Raw genomic sequence first — 25,316 nt, 5'->3', positions numbered from 1 at the left:
GTATTGTGAATGGGCATTGAAAACACTCAAATACTCAGGAGAAATCTTGAAACTTCTGTTGTAGAGTTCAGAACAGATTTTTTTTTATAAGACACCTAAATCTTTTCTGTCTTCTACATTTTGGATATGTTAAATTGAAACATAAAGCTCACTGTTTCCCATTCACATTCTCTCTTTTCATATTCAACAGCAAAGTAAATACTGCTTGTCTTTCCCCACTTCTCAATCTTCAAATCTTTTCTTTTTCTTCATCTTTTTCTTGGTCTGCTACTTTTCTTACCATAAAGAAGTCTGGAAATTTCAGTGTTTCTACTTTTTCATCCCACAGTGGTGTTCTTTACATCACACATCTTTGTGAGGACAGTGGGCTCCCATAGCTGTACTACAGAGGCTGTTGGTGACATGCCCAGCATCCTCTGTAGTGCATGGCATGAAAAGGAGCTTAATGACACAGCTGTTAAACCCCCTCCTTTGGAGTACGTCACTGCCTCTGCATGGATTTATGTGGTCCGTTGGAGAGGAGTGTTTCCACTATTCTGTCTGGAATCTCAGTTGTAGAGTGGATTTCTGTCTGTGGGCCTGGCCACAGCACTGAGCCCAGTTGTGGGACTTGCCAGCCTCACCACACAAGCTGTGCAAGGAGGAAAGTTAACATAAGTGCTCTAAAAACAACAGAATTAAATATGTTCTCTGTCTTGTCAGACTATCCCAAGGGAGCTATTGGGCATATTGTTCATACTGAGAAAGGCATTCTGGCTGTCGAAAAAAATAAAGTTTTGATGCCTCCTCTTTGGAGCAAAACATTCTGCTGGGGATTTGAGGACTTCACCTGCTGCTTTGGCAACTATGGGTCTGAGAAGGTAAATAAGAAAAAGTCTAAGCATTCCAGAAATGAATGATATGATGTGGTCTTTGGCTAGTTTGGGCACCCATTTCAGAGGCTGTTAGGGAGCTGATTTCAGAGGATGCTGTACAGTCAAGCTTCTTGAGGAATCTCAGGTTGGATAGCCCAACAGAGTACAAAGTCATTCTACAAGGCTCAAAAATGTGGCATTTCCCCTCTAAATTATCTCAAGCTTTCCTTCCAGTGACTGTGTTGTCCATCAAAATGAAGGAGAAACCCCATTTCATAGGTTGTAAGGACAATACAAGGTCTCCTGGCCACTGATTAGAATTTCATTGTGCAGAACTTTCTGCTGGAATTAAGATAAGACCATCTGTCTATTCCCCTCTGGCTCCCAAGCTTAGCCCAGTGCATTCATTCAAAATAATAATGTCTTCTATTCTAGAAAGGTAATACTCTTACTTCTTTGCTGTTAAAAATCAACAGTCTATGTCATCACACAGCTTGTTAGGGCACTTGACAGATCCAGTTTCTTCCTCTACCACAAACACACTGATTTTTGGGTGTGTTTGGGACAATGTTATGACATGCAAAGACATCTGAGTTAGCTTGGGTACCAGAATAGCAGAATACATCATTCAGCAAGATACTGACTTGGGTGTTTGTACAAGACACATCATTATGTTTTTACAGACATACGTGCAGTCAATGGAAGTGAAAAAGCCATGAGATGTATTTTACTTTCTGCTTACTGTATAAAATTATTGAGAGTTTTCTCCATTGATTTCAATTAAAATCAGTGCTTAGCAATTCATAGTGCTGCTGTAGGTATAAATTACTTGTTTTGTCTCTTCAAAAGTCAGGGTGTCACTGAGCCTAATGACACTGAGCATAGTGAGTGTGATTACACAGTCACTGTGAGAAGTAGTTAGGAGTCCAACTTGAGTTCTCTCTGGGTCAACAGTGCCTCTGGACATGACATTAAAAGAACTTTTTGTCCTCATTGTGAATAGGTAAATGTTTGTTCTGTCTGTGGTACGGTTTTTGTAGCTGTGCTGTCCAGCTCCACCAGAATCTTTAGCACCATAGTGTTGTCTCCGTGGTGTGGGAGAGAGCTAATGCAGAATGTGAGCAGAAGGATGTTTATATTGTAACTGTAGCAAAGTGTAATAGACCTGACCTTGGTTTAGACTGGTTTGGGTGCTGCTAACAGAGCCATTGGCACAGAATGGAATTTAGTGCTTTGGCTTTTGTCTCTTCAATCCAAGTAAGAGGAGGTTTGCAGAGCCTGGCACTAACTCTGTTAGCAGTGGCCATCACAGCCTGAGCTTTCTTTTTAATCTACAGTGAATGTTTGCATTCTGTCACTATACGGTGGCAGAATGAGCTTGCCTTAAGTTATGTAGGAAGTCTGTGGCACAAGAGGGATTGGGACTCGGGTCTCCTAAGACTTAAGACACTGACCTTTGCCCAGCCTTCCTGCTTGGCCCCTGGAGGATGGCACAGCTGCATGCAGCCACAGCTGTGTGCAGACACAGCCTTTGCATGTACATATTATGCAGCTGTGCTGTGAGCGCAGAGTGGTTAAGATGAGCTTTTCTTACCTGGATTTAAAGAGATGGAGGTTCAGTTCTGAAAATTGAGTCTACCATTTGGTATTAACAAATGCATGGTATTGCCAGATGAGCATTTGACTTAAAGCTGCTTTCTTGCACAGAACGTGACTACATTTGAGTGCATGGCGGACTGGGGAAAGTGCCTCTGCGCTGTGTGTCCTTCAGCAACTACCATAATCACATCTGGAACAAGCTCAGTTGTGTGTGTCTGGGAACTTTCCTTGGTCAAGGACAAAGTGAAATGTCTAAACTTGAGACAGGTCAGTACTGTGGCTCTTTTGCTATAGAAACTTAATGAAAATTAAAAGATTAGTTTCTTTCTCTCAGATGACTGGCAGAGGAAACAACTTTAGGTGAATGAAGAAGGGAGAAAAAACCCAATAATCATCAGTATCATGTGACAGCCTGTTATCAGGTCAGGAGCTGATAATATGCCTTAAACTCACAGCTTACAGTTATAAACTCTGCTTGTTTTTTGGTTTTTTGTTTTTGTTTTTTTTTTTTGTTTTTTTTATGTTTGGTAGCATTTCCAAAGTTTATCACAATCAAAGAAACAGTGAAGATAAGGCATATGGTCTTCTTACTTGAAGTGCAGCCAACCCTTGGATTATTTTCAAAAAACAGTATCACCTGGAGATGCTTATAGTTCTTTTAGGGCTGCTACAGTAATGGATAGGATATCCAAAACACCCTGAGAACTTAGCTGATGGAGATGAAGGCTCAGCTAGGCAAATTTCTCAATTCTTTTCTCTCAACCTAAATTCAGAACATAAAAGGTTTATCTGTCACTCCATGAGGTAGGGATGCATTCAATAAAAATGATATAGTTTGTGTCCTCATTGTCCAAAGTCCTTTAGTGGTTGTTGATTCGGAGCTCATCTATAGTCATCAAACAGCTGTATAAATACTATTTCATTTACAAAAGTGAATTCTCATTCAAGATTTGTGTGGTTCAGCTATGGTGAGTTCTCAACTTTACAAGTAAAGCTAGAGTACACCTCTATCATATCTGAAAGGCAGCATGGGACCCTTTTCCCCTAAGAAAGCAAGAGACAGAAAATGCTCTGCTACTTTCAGGCAAACTAATAAAGGGTTCACTGATCAGCAAGGTCTCCAAGTGCTAGAAGCTTCTTCTGTTCATTTGCTCTGGAGGAATATTCAGATTATATTTCAGTGCTTTCCATACCCTGAGCCAAAACATATTTTATTTGTCATTAATTGATGTGAAAACTTCAATGTCTTTTGGGATGCCAGAGAAGTATTTAGATCTTCATTTATCTGAAATTCTTGTGTGTTGAAATTAGGGGGGAAACTGTGTTTAGAGCAGTGTCTCTTCTGTGGTTTATGATGTTTCCTGCTTGAGAAGCCAGAAATATTAGACAAGATCTTCAGTGATGACCTTTTAATCCAGCTGGTTATTATTCCAAACCAGGACATGGACATAGAAATGGAAGAAATAGCAGTAGAGAAAAGCATAAGCATTAATCTTCATCAACATCAAAATTATACCAGTCAGGGGGTCAGTTTAAGTTTCAGGCAACTGTTTGAAGAGGCTGTCTTTTTTTCTCCAATATAATGCCTTTCTCTTTAACAATCTAAAATCAGCTTTGCTGATGTGTTCCACTGTGATTAATCTGGTATTAGCCAAAGTCCACAAAGTGGCATGAGATCATGCAATGACCAATTCCGTATTTTTTCCTTCTCTTTGCTAGCAGAGGCTTTTTTTTGATGACTGTCTGGCATAGATGTAAATTTGAACTACGGTTCTAAATGTCTTCCAGTGAATTACTTTCTACTTTCATGTAATTCACTGTTTCATGGTGGCTGCTTTTTCTGCTGAACAAAAAAATTGTATCATCTTTCCTGAGAGTGAGCTTTGCTTAAGTAAAGCTGATGTGCTATAAAGTGGATGCTATTCACTTACCAGCTGTCTCATGGGACTGACACATTCTGGTTTGGAATGTAGTAAAGTACAGAAACTATATTTCAGCAGAAAAAGTCGCTTTTCCCTCTCTAGCAGGAGCTGCTTCCAGTTTCGTGGAACACTAAAGATTGAGCATAATAGCCTCAGTATTGATCTATGCAATTTACCAGTTCCCTTGGTGTTCATGAGCAAAGCGATCTGTGCAATCCAGCTCCCAGAATTTCTGGGCCAAATGAAACCCTAGACTTGGAGAAGCGTCTGGGCAAGCTGTGCTCTCTGCCACACAGACCTCTCAGGGAGGTGTTGAGCATAGTTGTGAAGTGTCTCTGTCCATGTCAGCCAGCTAAGTTGGATGGTCAAACTTGGTTTAAGTTTTCATGGACTAAGCATTCCTGCAGTGAAGCTGGTCTTCTTTTTTTGTCTTTTGATATTTGTGAACTTACTCTGGACGTAGGCCTCACAGTTCTTTCTGCAGACACGCTGCGGGTTATTTCCTATTATGGGAAAAGCTGCCAGTCTTTGCAGAGCAATAATGAGAAGACAGTAGAGAGCTAAAAGCATGCAACTGTTTTTGCATGTGTATGCATTGAGACACTGGTAGATTGAAGCTGAGATTATAACTGGGCACAGGTCTAGCTCTCTCTTCCACCCTCAGGCTGTATTTAAGGCATTTCACTGCTAGGTAGGATCTTTCTGGGTTAAAAAGAGAAAAAAAAGGGTTTTATTAAAACTTGTGCAGGAGCTCAGCTTGGCTTGGCTTGGCAGTTTGGATGCTGTCACAGTGGGTATGTTTTCTTTCATGCTTTGGAGGAAGGAGATGATATTTGGAGCCCTTGAACTTGCCTTGTCCCAGCCCTTTTTGCAGAGCCCTTGTGCAGTTCTTGAGCACAGGCACTGGATTATGCCCAGCCCTTTGTAAAGAGACTGTTCTACAGCCAGTCCAAAGCTATTGCTGAGCCTCCTTTTCTATGCTCAGTTGAGAGTGTTTCTGACCTCTGAAAACCACTGTTGGAGACCCCATTTTGTGCCAGTATTTTAGTCAGCAGTTCTTGTGAATGGAATAAATCACAAGCTGAAGTTCATCCCTTGCAGTTGCAGGTCACCTTCAGTAGTACGTAACCTGCTGCAGCTCAGCTTCTTCACCAGTGGATTAATGTTTGAACACTGTTGTCCTAGTAACCTTGGCAAGTGGCAGCACATGTTAGCCAGCAAGAGTTCAGTCTCACAGTCACACACTGGAAAAGAGTATGAGATGTATTTGCAAAAATCATCTGGGACATGTGGCTCTCCTGCTCCATGCTGAACTGAGACAGACCCTGAAGATGTGCTATTTATGTCATGTAGAGAAAGCCAGCAGGGAATATGCATTTACTGTTAAAACCAATATTAAAACTTGTGGGTCTGATTTTTCACAGTAAGGCAGCTAAAAATTGAGCCCTGAAAGTCTTTTTAGGAAAGCTGTGAAGGACTTTTTCTCTGTTGCCCTACAGGCTTCACTGTCATTGGTGGTTATGCAGCAGAAATGTATACTGCTGTCACTTGAGAATGCTGCATTGAACAATTGTCATCAGTACACTTCAATCCGTGACTTCTATCTGTGCTATTAAATTGCCTAAAGTGTAGTCTTTTTTCATGAAACTGTTTAAATAAGGCTAAATTGAACTGGGCACTCCTTGTGTCTCTGGAACTTATAAAACAACAACAAAAGAATGTTGTGTAATGATGAGAGAGAAAGGAATTCCTATATGGCTTTAAAGCAAAGATTCTCCCCAAATGCTGTTTTTCTTAAATAAAATTGGAAAAATATTAGTTCAGAAAAACAGAAAGATAAGACTGAGAAGGTCACTGAAATATATCCTGCTCAGTTTTATTTCAAAATGCTTTAAAAATATCGAGAAACAGTAATTTCCAAGCATAAATTTTACTGAAAACTGCATGGACTGAAGTGAAAAATGATGTTTTGCTGCTGAGCTTAAAGCACTGTTGTATAGTCTGAAACGTATGCCAAGGGCGCTGAGTTACTGTGTAACTCAGGGCAAGTCATATAATCTCTTGGAGTCTCAACTTTCTTCAACCACGATTTGAGGACAAGGATGCTTCTATAAGATCCTTTAGTATTTCCCCCTCATAGCCTTTTTGGTTCAGCAAAGAATGACTAGGTTGCTTGTTCTTACTAAGCAAATGACAGTAGGACTGTGGTTCCCTAGCAAATCAGCCATCCTCTGCTGTGGTTTATTGGTTACTTTTTCCCCACCAGGCTTTGTATGGCCACACTCAGGCAGTGACCTGCCTTGCTGCATCTGTGACCTACAGCATATTCGTGAGTGGATCCGATGACAGAACCTGCATCATTTGGGACCTGAACCAGCTGACGTACATAAACCAGCTTCCTGCCCACGGGGCAAGCCTCTGTTCTGTTGCTGTCAACAATTCAACAGTAAGATCTTCATTTATCATCTTTTTTCTGATGCATCCATGAACATTTCATGATAATTTAATGGGTGCTCTTCCCAACATAAAAACATCCTGAGAGTCTGATACATTGATTTTTTTTTTTTCTTTCTACAGAGGTTGCTAATAGTGTTCTTAATGATGAGAGGCAAGCACTAAAAGCAACGTCTTAGACTGAGTAGCTAAGTAGAAGCATCTTTGGATGGGTAGATAGCAGGATTAAACAACTTTTCGTTTATGGAGCATGAAGTATTATCCTAGTAGCTCCTGGCTTTGGCTCACCCATAACTTTATTCACTCCATTATTTCATTAATTTCTCCTGACATTCATGCAGCAGAGCCATATCAGCTGAGACATATTAGACCTCAGTCTGCCACCTCAGCTGACAACTACCTTACACCTTTGCAGTAACAATGTTGGCTTTTTGCTTTCCCTTCTACTCTCAGGTGCAGGGGGAGCTCTTGATAGCAGTGGGTATAACTCTGTTGTGGTCTGTGCCTGGCCAGAATTGCATGCGTGTTTTTATGAAAACATTCTGTGTTGGATTTTACTATAAACACTCTGGATGAGATTCTTTCCAACCTTCTACCTCCCAAAAATGTTGCTTGTACATTTGTGTTTTCTGTCTCTGTTAATAAACCAGAGCAGGGTTCCAGCTGCTCAGACAATTCGAGGTTGGATCCAGTACTGGAACTTGCACCAAGAAAGGCAAAATTGAGTTCATAGCAGTAAGAAACCAGGCAGATATTCTCTGCTTAGTCTGTGCCAAAACAGTCATCTCATATCATATCAGATCTTTATTAACCATGCAGTCTGATGGTTAGTAATTGAGGGTGGGGATTAATTGGTCTGTTCAGTGCCAGCTCAGCTCCGAGCCCCAGAGGTCCTGGTTAGTGTAAAATGGCTAGTGGCTTCAGCAGGCCAGTTCAGAATACCCTGGTGTTCCTTATGAAGTCAGCTGAAGCAGTGCCAAGCATTCAGAAATGAGAGCATGGGCTTGAGACCCCAATAAGATGAAGTCCTTTCCTTTCTATGTCCCAGCCCACCGTTGACAGCAGCCTTTTTAATTGGTAGCCTGCTCTTCTGGAGCTGTCCAAAACCGAGGTCGTCTGTGCCAGAACAGTCTGGCGATTGATCCACGCACAGCTCTCCAGCTTGTTGGAGTGCAAATGGTTAAACTGATTGGGCAGTAGTCTGCAGAAAGGTTCATTTAAAAGAGGAGAAGCCTTAAGAAAGTACAACTGAAACTTCAAGGAAAAAAAAATGAAGGGGTCCATATGTTGTGGATGAACAAACTCTTTTTGACCTTAGCAGAACAGGATGCTTCATTCTGAAAAGTGTTTTTGTTTAAATTTTCTCTATATATTTATATATTGTAACACGAATATAGCAACAAAATGTTTCCATTGTGCTAATTAAGTATGTTGATTGACACAAAATTACATGTCTGGTAACAAAGTTTTTTTCCTGGAAAATGCAGACTGATTCGAAGCAAACTTTTGAAGGAAACAAATTTCTGAACCACGTACTTTCTGTGAAATAAGAACCCTATACAGCTCTTTGTTATGTGATTGTTAGTTTTTATATTTGCTTGAGCATCTAGAAGCTCCATTTATAGATCCAAATCTCATGGTGTTTGTATCACGTAGACACAAAATAAAAAGGCTGTCCCAAAAAGTTTATAAGCTAAGGAGGATTGTAAAAGTTTGCTGTAATGAATGATTTCAGTTAGTTTTAAATCCCTGGTCTAGACCTGAAAAAAAACTGTAGATCATTACCAAATGCCTGGACATTATGGACTCTCATGCAGATAAGGTAGCTGAAATTTAATCTGTTTAATTATTGGCAACTCTGTTTCAAATGCACTATCCTTGTTTTGTCTTCAGAATTCTGCCCTGCAGTGTGAAGAGCCCTGGCCCCGAATCAGGCAGGGGTGAAGTACGGTGTTAGTTGATTTAAACCAGATGCATGCTGCTAATTTAAGGGCACACTGGCCTTTGCCAGAATCAGATGACTTTGCTGACAGTGTTCTATTTAGTTGGGTTTTAGTATGCATCAAAGGTGGAAAGGTTAGGTGGAATTTCAATTAGTAACTTGATCAAAATGCACTTTTGATAAGATCATTTAAAAATGCAGCATTGGCTCTTGGTTCTGTGTGTTTCTTGCCGCTAAGGGATTACCTGTGTATTTGCTCCTTACGCGCAGTCTTTGGTAAGATTATGCACCTACATGGAAGGGAGAGGAGAGGAGGGATTCAGTTGCAAAGGATGTTTTGTGCATCGGAAGTGCAGGTCGCTGAATGCTGACCTGGTCGTTGGTCAAATGGAAAACACAGTCTAAATATGCGATGACATTAAGTTCCCTGTGAGGGGCAGAGGAGGATTATGAAATCACCAAAGGCTTCGCAGCTAAGCAGGTGAACACCGTGTCCTTGTTTAAGAGAATGCTTATCTGTAGAACTTAAGAGCACTAGCCCTGGCCCAGAACCTGTGCTAGGCATTCCCTGTGCACAGTCCCTGTCCCTGACAGCAGCTAGGTCAGCTTTTTTACTAAAAGCCTGGATTTTCTGGAAAATAGGAAGGGAACATTTAAATAAATGTTTTCATTTAAAAAATGTAAACCCCCCTTCGTTTCTGCATTATCTTGCTAAATCTGAGACAGTTGGTTTGGATTTCTACCCTGTAAAAATATCAGAATTTTTCACAAGAAAAAAAGTCATTTTTACTTTCTCTGGTTTACTTCATCTGCCCAGAAGCAAAACAAAGGTCAGAATTTAAGTCAGAACAACTCTGTAATTTGTAATCAGCACTTAAGGGTTGTGAGGAGGATGAGTGTAGGATTTTGAAACACTGCCTCTTGCTTTGTTACAGGGTGATATTATCTCTTGTGCTGGATCTTACCTGTATCTGTGGACAGTCAATGGCCAGCTTCTTGCAAGTGTTAACACCACCTGCAGCCCTGAATGCCATATTGTTTGCTGTTGCTTTGCTGAAGTGATGGACTGGGACACACGCAGCATCATCATCACAGGAAGCACAGATGGAGTGGTGAGGGTAGGTGGATGGGAGAGGGGAAAGGGAATCCTGATTCACTGTAGACCGGAGGCAGAACTTTGCATCCTAAATGGAGAGACAGAACTACTAAAAGCCCATGCCACTTTCTTAACAGGGCAGCACAGGGCAGAAGCTGAAAATCAGAGTAAAATGTTTGCTTCCTATCAATTTTTATCCTCCTCAATGGAGGAGTATTTGCTGTTCAGGAAGAGTTTTGAAAATGCGCTTTTCATTCTGGTGTGGTTTTAAAAGCAAAAATTATATTGTCCATCAAAAATGTGTTTGAGTCTGGTTTCTGAGAGTTGGTTCACAGCCCAGTTTATTAAGTCACACTTTCTCAGGAGCAGGAATTCACTGCTGATTCCACCTCCAGTCTGGTGGGAGAGCTTCCTGGTTTACTGGCATCCTCGTTAGTGTGTCAGCCTCGCAACCCTACCAGCTCCCTGCATGCATTTCTCTAGTGTGATGCCCTGCAGCACAGTGGCAGAGGGAGAGATGACTGCAAAATCCTGTTCTGATGTTAGAAGTCCAATTTCCACCCCTTGCTGGGAAGCAGGCAGCTGCATCTCTCTCTTGTTGCATTGTTATAATCCATGCTTTTTCTGTTTTCACCTCCTTCCCGGCACAGCTGTGGAAGACTGAATACACCAATGCCACAGACCAAGCTGCTGGACTGAGACTGCAGAGAGGCACAATGGAAGAGCCAGGCAACACAGGTATGACCACAGAGTGGGCTGTGAACTGCAGTGTGACTGTGTGCTGCAGACCTTGTTTGGTCTTGAGGAAGAAGAGGGTGTGTGGGCACAGTGGTGTGAAGTGGAGGTGGTGCAGGTAACTGTTACCATTCTGTTACTGTAACCAGCAGAAGTAGTGGGCAGCCACTGCCCTACCTTAGAGACAGAGAGCAGCCCTGAGCCACCAGTCTCATGGCCACATCCAGCCTGGACGAAGCTGAAAGCTTCTTCATAGGCTCTCTCACGGGTTCTGTCAAGCTTGATAGACCACCTTGCTGCATAAACCTATGAAATTAATGAACTATCCTGGCTCCAGAAAGCCCATTCCCTTGGCACCTCTGTTGATGGTCTGTACTAAAGTATACTGGCATAATGTCAGAGTGGGCAGTGCCAGATCCTGCCCTGGGATGGAACACGGAAGTTTGTTGTCTTTGCCACCTTAAACGAGGTCAGAGGCCCTTCAAACTGGTTGGAGGCCAGCAACACACCCTAGTGCATGGAGCTGTTTATTCAAGGCTGTGCCAAGCTAAAGTTGATACCCGGGAGTTCTTGCAGAGTTGAGGTTAATAACATGATGGGGCTACAGTGCGGACTGGTATTAAAACCAACCCAAGCTCACCTCTCTGTTCTAACAAATACAGGAGCTGAAACCTGCCAGGGAGCTTTAAAGGCACATCCTAAATAGCACAGTTTGCTTCTTTTCACAAGCACATTTTATAAGCGAAAGGAATTATGTTGTTAGTATGTATAATTTACACCACTTATTTGCTGTGATCCTCATTACAGACATTCTCTATTACTTCAATTTTAGGCATACAATTTGCATAAATAAAGAGCTATAGATGTAACATCTGCATAAAAAGATATTATACAGTAATTGGGCATTACCACTGAGATCTTCAGAAATGCTGTTCATGGAACTTGGCATCTACATTACTTAGATTGCTATGTGAAAATCTTTATACATACAGAGGCATATTGCTAATGCCAAACCAGATGCCCATCCTACCTTTTGTCATGTCTCAGAGTAGCTAGAGCCAGGTGCTTCTAGGGAACGTGCAAGAACACCAGAGATCCCAGATGTGAGATAGTCTGGCTGTGGTAGCTACATATTTGGTTTCATTGTGGTCTCTAATCAGAGATTGCTGTAAGTCAACGCAAAAGACTTAACATTCCTTCCAAAGTCCTTGTAGTATTCTGTAGTCATTTTGCAGATTCTTTCTACATGTAGAAACATCCAATTTGTTTTAAGAATTTCCTAAGTTGTTGTCCATAACTTCCTGTGGCAGAAATTTCCATGTCCTATTTACTCAGGTACGATTGCATAAGCATGTCTCTGAACAAACTGAGATTTTAGCTATTTTTAAAATTTATATCTTAAACAGTTTTCTAAACGAGGACTTAAAAGCTGCCCATGGGAGCACAGCAGAATACTCCTGTTTGTGGCTTTTTCAGAAAGGATTGTAGAAGACATGCACTGACCCCAGGCATCTGGTGATGTGTAGACACACACACCTGTTTGCACATGGGCATAAGGATGCATGTTCTCAGATGCATACAGCAACAGCGTTTAATAAAGAGTTGAGAGGTGTAATCAAAGTGGTGACATGCTCCCTTAAACCATTCAGATGACTTCAGAATTATTTTAAATGGCCCAATATTCCCACATCTCATTCTATGCATTAAAGAAAATAAAATTAATACAAAACACAGCCATTAAAAAGACCAAAGTAACTATGATTGAGTTATGTTGTTAAGTGTGTGTGTACGTATGTGTGTGTATGTGAAATGTTCTCAGCATTTAATTATTGGTTCTGTTATGAGCAGATTTAGATAAGTTGATAATACCAGGGCTTTATGTAATTTCTTTTTACTAGGCAATTATGGGCTGTATTATATCCTGGCAGCAAGGTATTGTGGGGCATCTTATTAAGCATAGAGCCAGTGAAAACTGATGAACAATTTTGCTGAACTAGGCATGCAATTTAGAAAGCAATAATACACAAATCCAATTTAGCACACAATTGATACAGCCGCACGTCAGCACATGTAACTATCATAGCCACAAATTAAATTGGGATGGGCCTATTTTACAACAGCACAGGCTGAGATTAAATATATTTGTTCTCAACTTAACAACTTGCTGACCGTAAATAATAACAATCCCATCCATGCTGCCCCCAGACACTTTCTAAATATTTATTTTTGAACCACACAACAGGTAACAAGTGTGGAAAACATCTTGTTCTCTGTCGGGAACTGAATCCCAGCCTTGCCTTGACTGGAAAACCAAGTAAGACCAGCCCAGTGGTGACAGCGCTGGCAGTATCGAGGTACTGTCCTTCCCTTTGCATTGCAGCCGCTGTCCGGTGGAGGGCACTGCGCCAGCCTCGGGGTCTTCACCACCCAGCCCCAAATCGGCAGGGGTTTTTATTTTATTCTGGAGTTAGTATTACTGTTGGTTTTTGTGGTTTGGGTTTTGTTGTTGTTGGGTTTTTTGGTGTTTGTGTTGTGGTTTGTTTTGTTGTTTTTTTTTTCTTTTTTTCTTAAATCTCAGTCGAGTCACTCTCAGCCAAATGCAGACACTCTGGGAGTTGGCCTGGCTAACTATTAAGTGAAGGATGTTGGGACAGTCAGTGGTCAGATAGACAACCCAGGAGAAATAGCAGGTTTCAGCTAGAATAGCTGTAGAGATCGGTAACTGCTACACTGTCTCTGCACCATAGAAAAAACTCTACCCTAGGAGTTGCTGGAGGTACTGTCTCCCTAAAATGTAAACAGGAAGATTTTGGCCAATGGACAACTTTGTTGTCAAACTCCACTCAGTTTGCACAGCCAGCAGTATTTGAGTTTACGCAATCCCCCTCCTGCAGTTTCATCTGGCTGTAATAGTTGTTATCTCCTACTCCAGGATGTTACGATGTACTGTAAAACAGTTGCTGTCTTTCTCTGCAAAAGTGTTGGCATTTTGATAGTTGCTAAAATGGTTCCTATATTTTGCATGCTCAGATTTAGAGCATTTCGTGAGTGTGATGTTTATATGCATTGAAAGTGGGAAAGTTTGCAGGGGAGGGTTAGTTTCATTAGTGTTGGTGGCACTGCATGCAGCAGAGATTTCAGTGGCTGAAGCCATGACGTTATGTGCTAAGAAGTCTGAATTCTGAATCTGGCCAGTAGATTATTTAACATTCATAGAGTCTCAGAGAAGGGTAAGAGCTTCTGATATGGCTAGATTGTCCACAACTAACCCACTGAACTCCAGGAAAGCTTGGATCCAACTCTAAGTTCAGTCTTTGAAGTACAAATCTTTGTCTACTCTATATCAGTGTTCTTCAAATTTAACATAAAAGGTAATCTACTCCCCTGAATGTTGCATCCTTTTAATGGCTACACATACAGGAGAAAGCATTGATCCTATCTGTGTCTTGTTCTTAAACTTTTTTCTCTTTTTCTTTCTTTCTCAAGAAATTCCTCCAAGCTCCTAGTTGGTGATAGCTGGGGAAGAGTCTGCTGCTGGTCTGTGGATGGGTAGGAAGAAATAGCCAAGGACTCTTGTTTTTTCAGCCTGTTGGATGGAGAGAAAATTACCCTTCAGAGCATGAAAGAATCAGAGAAACTGGAAGCCTATGGTTGCTGACTGAATCTCAAAGGAGTTGTTGGACTGACCCTGCAGTCAAGCCTGATTGAAATTAGAGAATGGACTCCAAAGTTGTGAGACACACTGACAGACATGCACATAGACAATGAGATTTTGCAGTATTTGTCCTGTGAAAGCTTTTGTATTTCAAATGTTATTTTAGATACTGAGTTTGGCATAAAACATTGTATTTCACAAATAATAGCTAGCAAATAAAACTGCCTTGATTATGCCAAAGAGCAATGTAGCTTAATAAAATTCAAGTATTCTAATTTTAATACCATGAGATCAGAAAATATTGAGGCTTTAAACAGATGTTAAGTGAGTTTGTTGCGGTATCTTTGTTCTTATTAACATGCAGGTATGTTAATATATCCATTCCTACTCTTCCTCCTTCCCTGAATCTGCATGAAAATGTATGCATGCCTTCTGAAAAGCTATTTTGTTTGCAAAGTAAAGGTAGGAATTCCCAGGTTGATAGTGGTGCCTTTATCCAGCCCCATTGTGAACATGTGTTACAGTGCAATCTTTAGTTTCCTAATCTCTGACTTGTTTTTTTCATAGTGAGCAAGGCAGGCAAAATGCATGGAATGGGTGAGGATGAAGATCTGACACAGTTGGTCAACATATTCTTTCATTCTCCTCCTTCACTGCCTTCTTTCCTAGCTTTGTCTAGATGTTCTGTGGAATATCAGTGTATAAAACATACTTCAGGATTTACATTCACAATCACCCTGCATGGTAGAGGTGGGTATTTGTAGCATAATAAATTTAAGTGCCATTTGTGTCCCTAATGGAGATGGAGAAAGTGTGAAAAATCAAGCTCCTTAACAAGTTATGATAATTTGAAGGAGCTAAACTGACAACTCAGCTCCCTCTCTCCCCTGCCCCTCCTTGACCTGGTAAAGAACTTGAGTATCTTATCTTACACACAGAAGGGCTGAGTACCCACTTAGGCAGAGCCACTTCCTGAACACCACAGACTAGGTCAGGGCAGAGCCAGGAAGAACACGAAGGACATTATGGCCATGAAGGCCCTTGTGTTCATACCACCAAACACAACCCTGAACAGACAGAGCCGGGAGAGTTCCCTGATTTCCACTACACTGGGACTGGTTAGCACTGCAGGATTGTAGCCCTGTGTGTGCTGCACTGGACAGTCAGAGATTGAGGAACGTGAGGAACTGCTATATGCCAAAATCTTGGTGCTAGAGACTTGCCAGCATCATTTGAAAGAATCTGGAGTAGGAGACAGGTTTTTACCAGTTGTCTTCTAACTACACCATCAACTTTCTTCTTCCTGTAGGGCACTGCTTTGTTAATGACTCTTCTTTTGAATTATGCTGCTGAATGAGCAAGACTGCCTACGGCAAACAGCTTCCTTCCTTACTGAGTGCTGAGACATGTCCCCCGCCCTAACCCACCCCACAGCTTGGTCTAACCTCCACAGTGAGTGAGGTAATTGCCTGTAGAAAATGTAGTAATTAGAGGCTAGCTCATGATGCAGACATACAAGGAAGACTGCATTATGTCTACACAGATGACCTGGCTGGTTATCCTTTCTAACCTCCAAGTGCGTGACTTGATGACTCGAATACTATCCTTTCTGTGCTCAGTGAAACATAGACTGAAAACAGGCCAAAACGCACCGATGTTTTTGCAATCAAAGTAACCCTATGGAGCAAAGGTGGACCATGCCCATCTTTCCTTTTCTTGAGGACTGGGGAAAGGTCAGTTGTCACAGAATTCAACAAAATTAAGTACACTGCTTCTTTCCTCTTCCTTCTGCACATTCCTTAAAAATAACCTGTGATTTGGACACATGGACAGCAAAACTTGGACTCCTGTCCGCTGTGAATACAGCTTTACTGAACCATGATAAAGGTGATTAAGAGCCATGAAAGAAGCTCACTACCTATGTTTTCATTTACCTAGTATGCATCTTGATAGCTTGCTAATTGTGTCTCCTCCTGTAGCCTTTTCATGCAGCCTGTCTGCAAATAGCAGATACTTCCTTTCCTAGAGCCGGCACTGGCACCTACTTTGCAGCCTGGACAGCTGCACTAATGGCTCCAATGCTCTAGACATCAACCTGACTTTGTTTGGTATAAGAAGAGGCCAGCTGTAGGCTAGCCATGCATGGATTTGACAGGCTCATCTCCTTGTGCCTAACATCAGTTGTCTTACATCTTCAAGAGAAGGATGAGGTGCATCAGCTGTTTTGGATCACTAGAACAAATCCAAAGTGTGCAAGTGTGAATGGAAGTCAGCAGGTTACCAATTAATATCTTCCTGAGTCAAGTTTGTTCTAATGTTCAGGGAGTTGTAATTTGGGAGAATATAAAAGGCAAATGGATAGAAGAAGTGGGTTGCAATTTCCCTCTGGTGAAAATTCTGATTAGGAGTGATTTTTTGGTTGAGAAAGTTTTGGTTTCTTCTCTAGCTCTAGAGGATCTTTCCTCAGAGTTGTAAGTCATGGGAAGAAATGCATACTGTGAGTACCAAAAGCACCACTCCTTGCTTGCAGAGTTAAGGCACAAATGTAAGCATGTTGCAGTCATCACATTCCCTAGGTCTGATACAGCCAGTGTGTGCAACAGTGGTAGAGTGCTACCTGGTCATTTTTCTGCAGGCAAGTCTCTGTGACATGAACTTTTTGCTAGAAAGTTGTAATATATGGTTGAACAATTAGCTGAAACTAATGCTCTTACGAGCACCTACTTTTATATTTGTGTTGGTCTCCTGTGTATTTGATAAATGATGAATGTCCATGAAATTCTCTCAGCTCTAGATGTGGAGGTAGCTTTCACTGACACATAGACAAGACTTGGTGCTAGCTCAGGGGCAGTAGTGGTGCCTACTTGGTGGGTATCCTGATGTGATACTCATTCTCTCATAGCTGCGTGGGATGTAGGGGTAGCAGATCTAGAACATGCTTGAAAAATTAAGCAAGTAGAGCAATTCCACAGCAAATACTTTGAGCACAACTCCATTGTTGCTGTAAGTGGCACAGTGTGAACATCAACAGAGTGTTGTAATTATCTCCGAACCAACTTTTGCAAGGGGTAAGTAGCTCAGGGTGAGAATTACCCTTAAAAGAAATCCAATCCCATTAGGATAAGAAATGCAGAAATAAGGCACAGTCTTACCTCTGCCCTGTAGGGAAAACAAGAAGAGAAATGTGGAACAGCACAACCTTTATGTGACTTTAAAAATCAGTTTAATCTCATCGAGGATCATAAACCCTAAAATGCCTTAATCACACTTATTTGGTTACTGCATAGATGATCTTGCTTCCTTGTTCGGCAATAGAAGTCTTATAAATGTTACAGTGAGCATTAAATACTGGCTGATTTCTGTAGCTTTCTGTTGGCTACTAAACACTAGTGAAGCAATATTTGCAGAGCTGCCTGTGCATTGCCAGGCCTTTGCATCCTCATAAAAAAGAATTTGCTCAAACCTTTTTTGAGAAACCCATGCAAACCGATCTGTAACTCCCACAGGAAAATTTCCCCTGTGATTGTCACCATGTGCTACTGTTCTCAAGTCCTTTTCATACAGGGATCTCAAAGCTTGTTACAAGAGGGTATTGGTGAGAAGATCATCTCATTCACGATTGCCTATGGCTGTCACAAGCGAAGTTATCTGAGTGCCATATGAGCTAAAATAATTTTCAGGAATATGCTCCCTTCTGCATGAAAATGCAGCTTGTTATGCTTGTCTCTCATTTTTTGGGAGGGACATCCAAAGAAAGTTGAAAAAGAAGCCCAGAAAAGCTCTGGACCTGATCCCAGCTCTCTTGTCTCCTCCTGCTTGGTACCGAGCACCTCTGAGCCAGGTAGGTGGAGTGATTTGTTTGCTTATGGTCACACACATCACTTAAGGATCAGACTAGTTGTTGCATTATGGTGTCACTCTTCAGACGTGTGCATAGCAATTACTGTCATTGACATCAGGCAGGCTGATGGGGAGGTGTGAGTGAGAACAGGGCTGGTGGAGTGTCCTGGTTTCAGCTGGGATAGAGTTAATTGTCTTCCTAGTAGCTGGTATAGTGCTATGTTTTTGAGCTAGGTATAAGAAGAATGTTGATAACACTGATGTTTTCAGTTGTTGCTAAGTAGTGTTTATACCAAGTCAAGGATTTTTCAGCTTCTCATGCCCAGCCAGCAAGAAGGCTGGAGGAGCACAAGAAGTTGGGAGGGGACACAGCCAGGGCAGCTGACCCAAACTGGCCAAAGGGATATTCCATACCATGTGACGCAACATCTAGTATATAAACTGGGGGGGTGGGGGAGTGGGGATCACCACTCAGGGACTAACTGGGCATTGATCGGTGGGTCGTGAGCAATTGCACTGTGCATCATTTGTATACTCCAATCCTTCTATTATTACTGTTATCATTTTATTAGTGTTATCATTGTCATTATTAGTTTCTTCTTTCCTGTTCTATTAAACCATTCTTATCTCAACCTGCGAGTTTTACTTTTTTTCTGATTCTCTCCCCCATCCCACTGGGTTGGGGGGGGAAGTGGGTGAGCGGCTGTGTGGTGCTTAGTTGCTGGTTGGGGTTAAACCACAACATGGAGGAATGCCAACCTTCCCTACACTTGTTGTCATCAGAGCTCTTCCCAAGTGTCAGGAGGCTCCTGGAAATTTGCCACATGAAGTTTTTAAAAGGGAACCCCCTCATTCCCTGCACTGGAGTTAAATGTCTTATGGAAACTTGGCATCTGGAACCAGGCAGCCTTCAGCAGTACATTGGGATCTTGGTAACCATGAGTAATATTTGCTGTAATGAGTATTGAGCAAATGTAGGCCTTGTGATGGGGACAGCTGTGCCTGTGTTCAGTCATCACTTGATGTGTTTCATACTCAAGTGTTACAACCCTATGCATGTGGGGGGTTGTTGTTGTAGGGCAGTCAGTGAGGGAGCAACGGTGAGAGTGCTGGCTGGGTGGCTGGTGCTGAGGATGTCAGGTGAGTCCTGTGGTGGAAAGAACATCGTGAGCTCTTATGGATGGGGGAGAAGCTGTCTCTGTGTGGGTGACTGCAACAGCAGCATGAGAACTTTCCCTGTTTCAGGTCAGAAATTGTCTTCTTGTTCAGCTTGGACAGGAGACTCTAAGGACTTTGCTTCTCCCTTGTACACCTGTTCCCTGGCCAAGAGGGACAACAAAGAGTCATGCTCCCATAGCTACTCCAGTTTTGGTGGGATGCTCAGCTCCCATGGGGGGAGCACAGGGATTAAGCCACTGCAATGAACAGTGCTCTCTGGCCACTCCTGTGCTCAGTCCATTCCCCATGGTCTCCTGGCTGTGGCAGCCTCTGGTGGAGAAGTGGTGATAAGTTAAATCTCCTCTGCCAATGTCTATGTCTTTATACCCCCTTATTTTACTGACACTGCTCGACTAACCAAAATAAAATGCAGTCAAGGTGTAGTCATGTAAGTTCCCATCTTTGACTGTCACAGTTGCAGAGCACCAGATCTGGGAAGCAAGCAAAAGGCATATCTTTATTGTGACAGTGAGACCATGGATGTTGTAAACAAGGGATTCCGGTAGTGTTATTGAAATAACCATAGTTGCTGCCAGACTACGAGGTAATTTGGTTGGGAAGGCAAAATTCTGATTTGCTCCAAAGCCTTTGTCTGCCTGGCAGGCTGGCTTCTGCCTGTAACCTGGCATTTGTTGACTTTTGTTGTGTAATGACTCAGTTGCCACCTTGCTGGGTGTAGCAGCCTGTGCTGTTCATGGTGGGTGTCTGTCTGAAGCTCCACACATAATCTTGGCTCTTCAGAGCCCGATTATGAGCTGAATATATACTCTGTATTTGGGCTGTATATTTACAGGACCTTCCCTGTGGCAGTGCTGGGACTGTGATAAGTGGGAGGAGGCCCACTAGAAATCTACTCAAGCAGGTCTAATTGTACCAAATAGAACAGCTCAGTAGAGTGGAAAATAGTCCTTATATATCTACCCGAAGAAGATAATGACCTTTTAAATAACAGAAGCAATTTTATTTCAATCCCCCAATTACTCTGAACTCTCAAATGTCAAAGTGCCGAGCACTTTCAAAATAACTTAATTTAGACATTTATAGCACTTAGACACTGCTAGTTTCTTATCTAACCTAATTATGGGTTGTACAGGAAATTGCAAAGCATCCCAATTAATGTTATTTTTTATAGTGATACATAGGAGTGGCCTTTGCCATTTGCCGTTGTCACGTGCACAGTGATTTACTAATTTTGGCTTTTGAGTTAGTTCCCTGGCAGGACACAGCTCTCCTCTTCTCTGGCTGTTCTCTGAGAGCAAGCAAGGAGGAAGCAGAGGTAGAAGTGAGCATAGCTATGTTTGCCTAAGGGATTTGAAGGGCACATGTTCCTGTGACAGCAGAGTGCCATTGCAAAGCAGGACCATTTAAGGCGTAGAGGTGCCATGTAGAATAATGATGGCTGGCTGTCAATCTTGTTGATCCTCTCTGATCTGAGTACCTAGGCCAGGATTCTCCACTTACTTGTCTCCCACAGGACTAGTGCAGGGGAATGAGATTTGTAAAGCTGCTTAACTGGCTGCCTGAAAAATCCCTTCACAGATGGTGCTGAGCAGTTTTCCTTCTAGTTTCTGTGAGCAGCAGGCAGAATCAGAGGTGGAGGAAGTGGTGTAGCACCACTGAGCAGCATCCAGTGATGCCTTGTTTGCTTTTATGGTAAGGGGAGGACACGTGTCACATTACCATGTTTGAAAGTGATAACTGTTGCACATCCCCATATCTTTTTTGCCCTGTATGTTTTACGTGATGCCTTGGTTCTGTGCTGTACTCCCCCCTGGTGTCAGAGAGAACTGTTAGTAGTCAGAGAAGTTCCTGCACGCCTCCTCTTTCCTGAGGATAATCCAAAAGATCAAGAGCTAATTTCTCAAAGATAGATGTGGGGCTGTGGGTAGCTATGTACTGTAGCTGCTGTCAGCTGTGCCCAAGACCATGCCAGCCCAGAACAGGAAGGCAAAAGCCCTCAGAGGTGATCTTGTCTTGTGCAGCTCTGTGCACAGAGCCCTAATGCACTGTTGCATTCTCATTCACTTCCTTATGGTAAAATATTGCTGCAGACAAGATAGATAGGATTTTAACATGGTTTAACAACTCAAATTAAATCCAAGAGGGAAAGTTTTAAATTCGACTCCACAGCTTGCGTTCAAGAGGAGCACAGGGAACAGGCACGCAGGAAGCTAAGAAGTCCCTTTGCCCAAAGTTTTTCCCTAGCCAGGACCAGAACCCAAGTGAGCTTGCCTGGGGACTCTGTGCACAGGACCTCCTACTTCCCTGGTGTGAGATGCAGGAGAGTCCCAGGTCCTGCACAGCAGGGAGAAATGCAGTTGCAGTGACTAGCTGTGTTATGTACTAAAATGAAAACCTGAGCAAGTCTCAGCTGGAGGCTCGAAAAGGACTGCCAGAACATTTCTGACTGGGGTAGTCAAAGACTGAAAAGCCTCTTATGGGGTTTGCATACAACCCAGCAATGCTGGTGAGGAACAGGAGAGACTTAACACAATATGGTGCCAAGACGAGTAGGACTCTTACCCTACCTATTGCTCTACAGTCAGTAGAGCACACTGCTTCAGCATTTAGCCTCTGAGTAGAAATGCTGGAATATGAAACTGCTGTGAAGTTTGCTGAAAGAGCTGGGGCAGTCAGGGAGAGGGGTTGTTTGAGATCCACATGTTGGAGCTATATTGTGTTTTGTGCAGGTGTTTCAGCAGGTGTTTTCCCATGTGGGCTGTGCTCAGAATGGGATCTGGGAAGCCAGCTCAGAACCCAAATCTAACCATTCCCTGAATTTCCAGGGCTGTTTTCTCTGGAATAATTTGTTAATCTTTTCCACAGAAGCAGTGTTGGGAATCATTTGTTCTTTACAAGAGGAAAGCCTGACAGAATTGAGGTTGTCAATTCTCTTTTCAACTTTCCTTTCGATAGTCTTCAAATATGGAGAAGCTTGTTAGGAGGAAAGGGAGATGTTCTGGATGTCTACTGGGGAAAAGGCAAGAAGATATAGCCTATATGCTAGGAAGCATTTTGAATGATTAGGGCTGTGGAAATGGATGGTGAGAAGAGTATGGAACCTTATCATCATAAGTTTCTAAGAAGAGGTTAGACCAACCTCTACCAGGTTAAGTCAGGCTGAGTTGATCCAACCTGGAGATCAAATAATAGACTAGCTAACATCTCAAAATACGTTCTATGTCCATTTTCTCTTTTTTTTTCCGAGAGGAATAACACAAACTTAGAGTATTCTATTGACATGCAGTCTTTCAATCTACCCTGCCTCCCAACCAAGGTAGTAAAATGGAGTCAAATGAGGTGGTGGAATAAAGCACACCAAATGAGTATATTTCAAATTAGTGCAGGAAACTCAGAAGAGCAACTGTTATGCAGTGGAATTTAGGAATTTTATGTTTTACCCTGGCAAGTTAGACCGAAGCCAAAAAGGGTCTTTGCTCCTTGATGTCACTCACCAGAGGTGTTTTGGAGAAGCCCTCAAAAAGCAGAATTTGACCTACAAATCAAACATCAAATGAGACCTCATCTGGTCTGAGTCCTGCTATGCTAGCAGAACCTGGCCAAACCCTGGCTAAGTACAAAAGTTTATTGAATTTCTTAATGAAAAGAACCCCACAATTATGTTACAGTTATTCTAAAACAAAAAATTTGCTTGTAATTACAGAGATAATGACATTCTGACCACACCTACCAATTAGAAAGTTGTAATAAAGAGTAATAAAACACCTTTTCCTTGGGCTGCAGACTCAATCCCCATACAGCCCACAACACTAATATGATTTACTCCTATTTGCTGATGGAGGATTCTAGTAATAAAATTTAATGTGGAGGAACAAGGTGCATTTAACCAAAGCTGTAAACATCTCTAATTCTATTTAAAGCTATAGGATGCAGTACATTAACATTTAACAATCTGATACTAAATTGGCATGAAGCTAATAGAGCTGTATTTGTCAAAATTTCAGCACTAGCCCATGTTTTACCAATGACAACAGAAGGAGTAACCAAAATAGTATGACTCAGCAGACTCCAACTGCTGCTTAATAAGGTATTAAGAGTCTTCATGGGAGCTCCTGTCATAAAAGAACAGTAGACCACATTCAGCTCTGCTGTTTTGCTGAAGCCAGACGGAGTTAGGCCAGACATTAATTCGGCCTTGCCGTTCCTGTTAGAAGGAGCTAAATCCAATTTATTCTGCATTTCTCCCACCAAAGCACATCATACTCTGTGAAATTTTCTTCTCTGTAGTCTTTAAAGTGAGTTGCTTTGATACTTAAAGATGTACAATTAATTGCAAGGTAAAGGATGATGTTTTTCTTTCTCCAATGATATGATCTGACATTATTAAATCTGGGTGGACGCTGCATAATAAAAGGCATAGGAAATGTCTACTCAGGAAGATGGGTGTTCTCCTAAGTAGTATTTCTGGCCTCCTTTCACTCAGCTGGTCTGTTGCCTTTCAGGGTTCTGCTGTCATCTGAAGGCAGTCACAAATGGAAAAAAATTTAAAATCATGGAACTTCTGCAGAATGAAAAATTCAATTGCCACCTATTGGGATTGTCTAAATGCTGAGTATGAGATAAACACATATCCTCGAATTGTTCTCTAGCAAGCAATAAATCCTACACAGACTGAGAGAACTTATTGCACCAAAGAAGGTAATTTATTTAGCTCAATTAACTATTATTTTGGGGAATTAGATATCAAATATAAACAAGAATATACAGAATATTAATACACAAAGAATGGTATTCATTAAAATACTGGGCATAAACATACAGTAGAGGATTTTTCTGAACAATGGGCACAATGGCCAGTTGTATGTAAAAGGAATGTTTATATACACCAAACTTTAGAAAGTTTTCACAACTAAGTGGTCAACTCATTAATGTGTTAGGGTTTTATTTTTAATTCCAAAGGAATCACTAATAAGTTCTATTTATATATACTATATATAGTATATATACTATACTTTTCTGAGGCCTTCCTTACACCTGTCTGCATAAGCGATGTCCTCTCTGAATAGTCAGTTGAACTCTGGCTGTTCCAAAATTGATCCCTGAATGTTTGATCACTCTTTAGCACCAATTTCTTTTTGGTCAATGAGTTGATTGCTGTTGTCGTTGAAAGTCCATCACCCGATCAGAGGACAAGGAAAGATACCATGCCCTTTTGGTGTGTGATTAAACTCCTGGGATAATGAAAACGTGAAACAAACATTTTCTTGACAGCTCACAAATGCAAACATTAAAAATGCAAATAATTACTAGCAAACCTCTTGATAAAAGCTAGCTTTAGTTTGGAAAGAACTGTTTTGATGAGGGACTAGAGTTGGAATTTGTACTGTACATAATGGCCAAGCTTTTCTTAAATTTCCTTTTTTATACAAGAGATTTTTATCTAACATGGAAGCAGGTGACTGTATTTTACATTTACTCATCCTGGCTATACAGTAACAGATTATGTATGCTGCCTAATTTCTATCCCTGTTCAAAAAAGTTAAAAAGCAGTTTATACAGACTCGCTTATTCTGGTAAAACCCTCCAAAAGGCAGTGATGTGCTCTACCCCTTTGTCGTGTGTCCCCATTCCTGCATTGTCAGCCCTGCCCAACTCTTCTGTGCTCCCCTGCAGTAACCGGAATAAGAGCATGAGGTCCCAGCTGTGCTCTGTGCCCCGGTGAGAAGTTGCTGTATCACTGAAAAGGCCTGACCTGTAAAGGAGGAAGCAACTTGGATCACCTCGGTGAGGATTTCAAAACCCAAGGCCTGCAAGTGCTACTCCAAAATCCACACTGGATACTGCTGAATGAGTGGCCTGTCAAGCGGCTCCCTCCCAGACCTGGAGAGGACCTGGCACATGACAAATATCAGATCTCCACGGCCTGATGGTGAGCTAAAGAGCCCATGCTTTTATGTGTCCATTAACTCTATGGGTACTCGAGGGCTAAAGCTTCTCAAGGGCTGAAAGGTGTTGGGTACCCAACTGACCCTGAGCTTTG

General features: G+C 41.9%; 2 protein-coding genes across 3 annotated transcripts in view; one reads left to right on the top strand and one right to left on the bottom strand.

The window, feature by feature from the left end:
- WDFY4 (WDFY family member 4) overlaps positions 1 to 14,732 on the top strand; it is a 145,875-nt gene extending 131,143 nt beyond the window's left edge. The window contains exons 56-62 of one of the 2 annotated variants that reach the window (XM_030030029.2): positions 703 to 860; positions 2,562 to 2,720; positions 6,642 to 6,821; positions 9,707 to 9,889; positions 10,518 to 10,605; positions 12,845 to 12,956; positions 14,089 to 14,732. In XM_030030029.2, coding sequence (XP_029885889.1) covers positions 703 to 860; positions 2,562 to 2,720; positions 6,642 to 6,821; positions 9,707 to 9,889; positions 10,518 to 10,605; positions 12,845 to 12,956; positions 14,089 to 14,155 — 947 coding nt within the window. In that variant the 3' untranslated portion in view covers positions 14,156 to 14,732. The remainder of the gene's footprint in view (positions 1 to 702; positions 861 to 2,561; positions 2,721 to 6,641; positions 6,822 to 9,706; positions 9,890 to 10,517; positions 10,606 to 12,844; positions 12,957 to 14,088) is intronic. The other variant, XM_041127201.1, reaches the window with a different exon arrangement.
- Positions 1 to 25,316, bottom strand: part of LOC115348064 (V-set and transmembrane domain-containing protein 4-like) — a 95,095-nt gene that overhangs the window by 29,810 nt on the left and 39,969 nt on the right. The window lies entirely within an intron of this gene.

Source organism: Aquila chrysaetos, chromosome 11, assembly GCF_900496995.4.
Source record: "Aquila chrysaetos chrysaetos chromosome 11, bAquChr1.4, whole genome shotgun sequence".
Taxonomy (NCBI): domain Eukaryota; kingdom Metazoa; phylum Chordata; class Aves; order Accipitriformes; family Accipitridae; genus Aquila; species Aquila chrysaetos.
The sequence above is the reverse complement of the archived record's forward strand: the minus strand, read 5'-3'. Positions and strand labels throughout refer to the sequence as shown.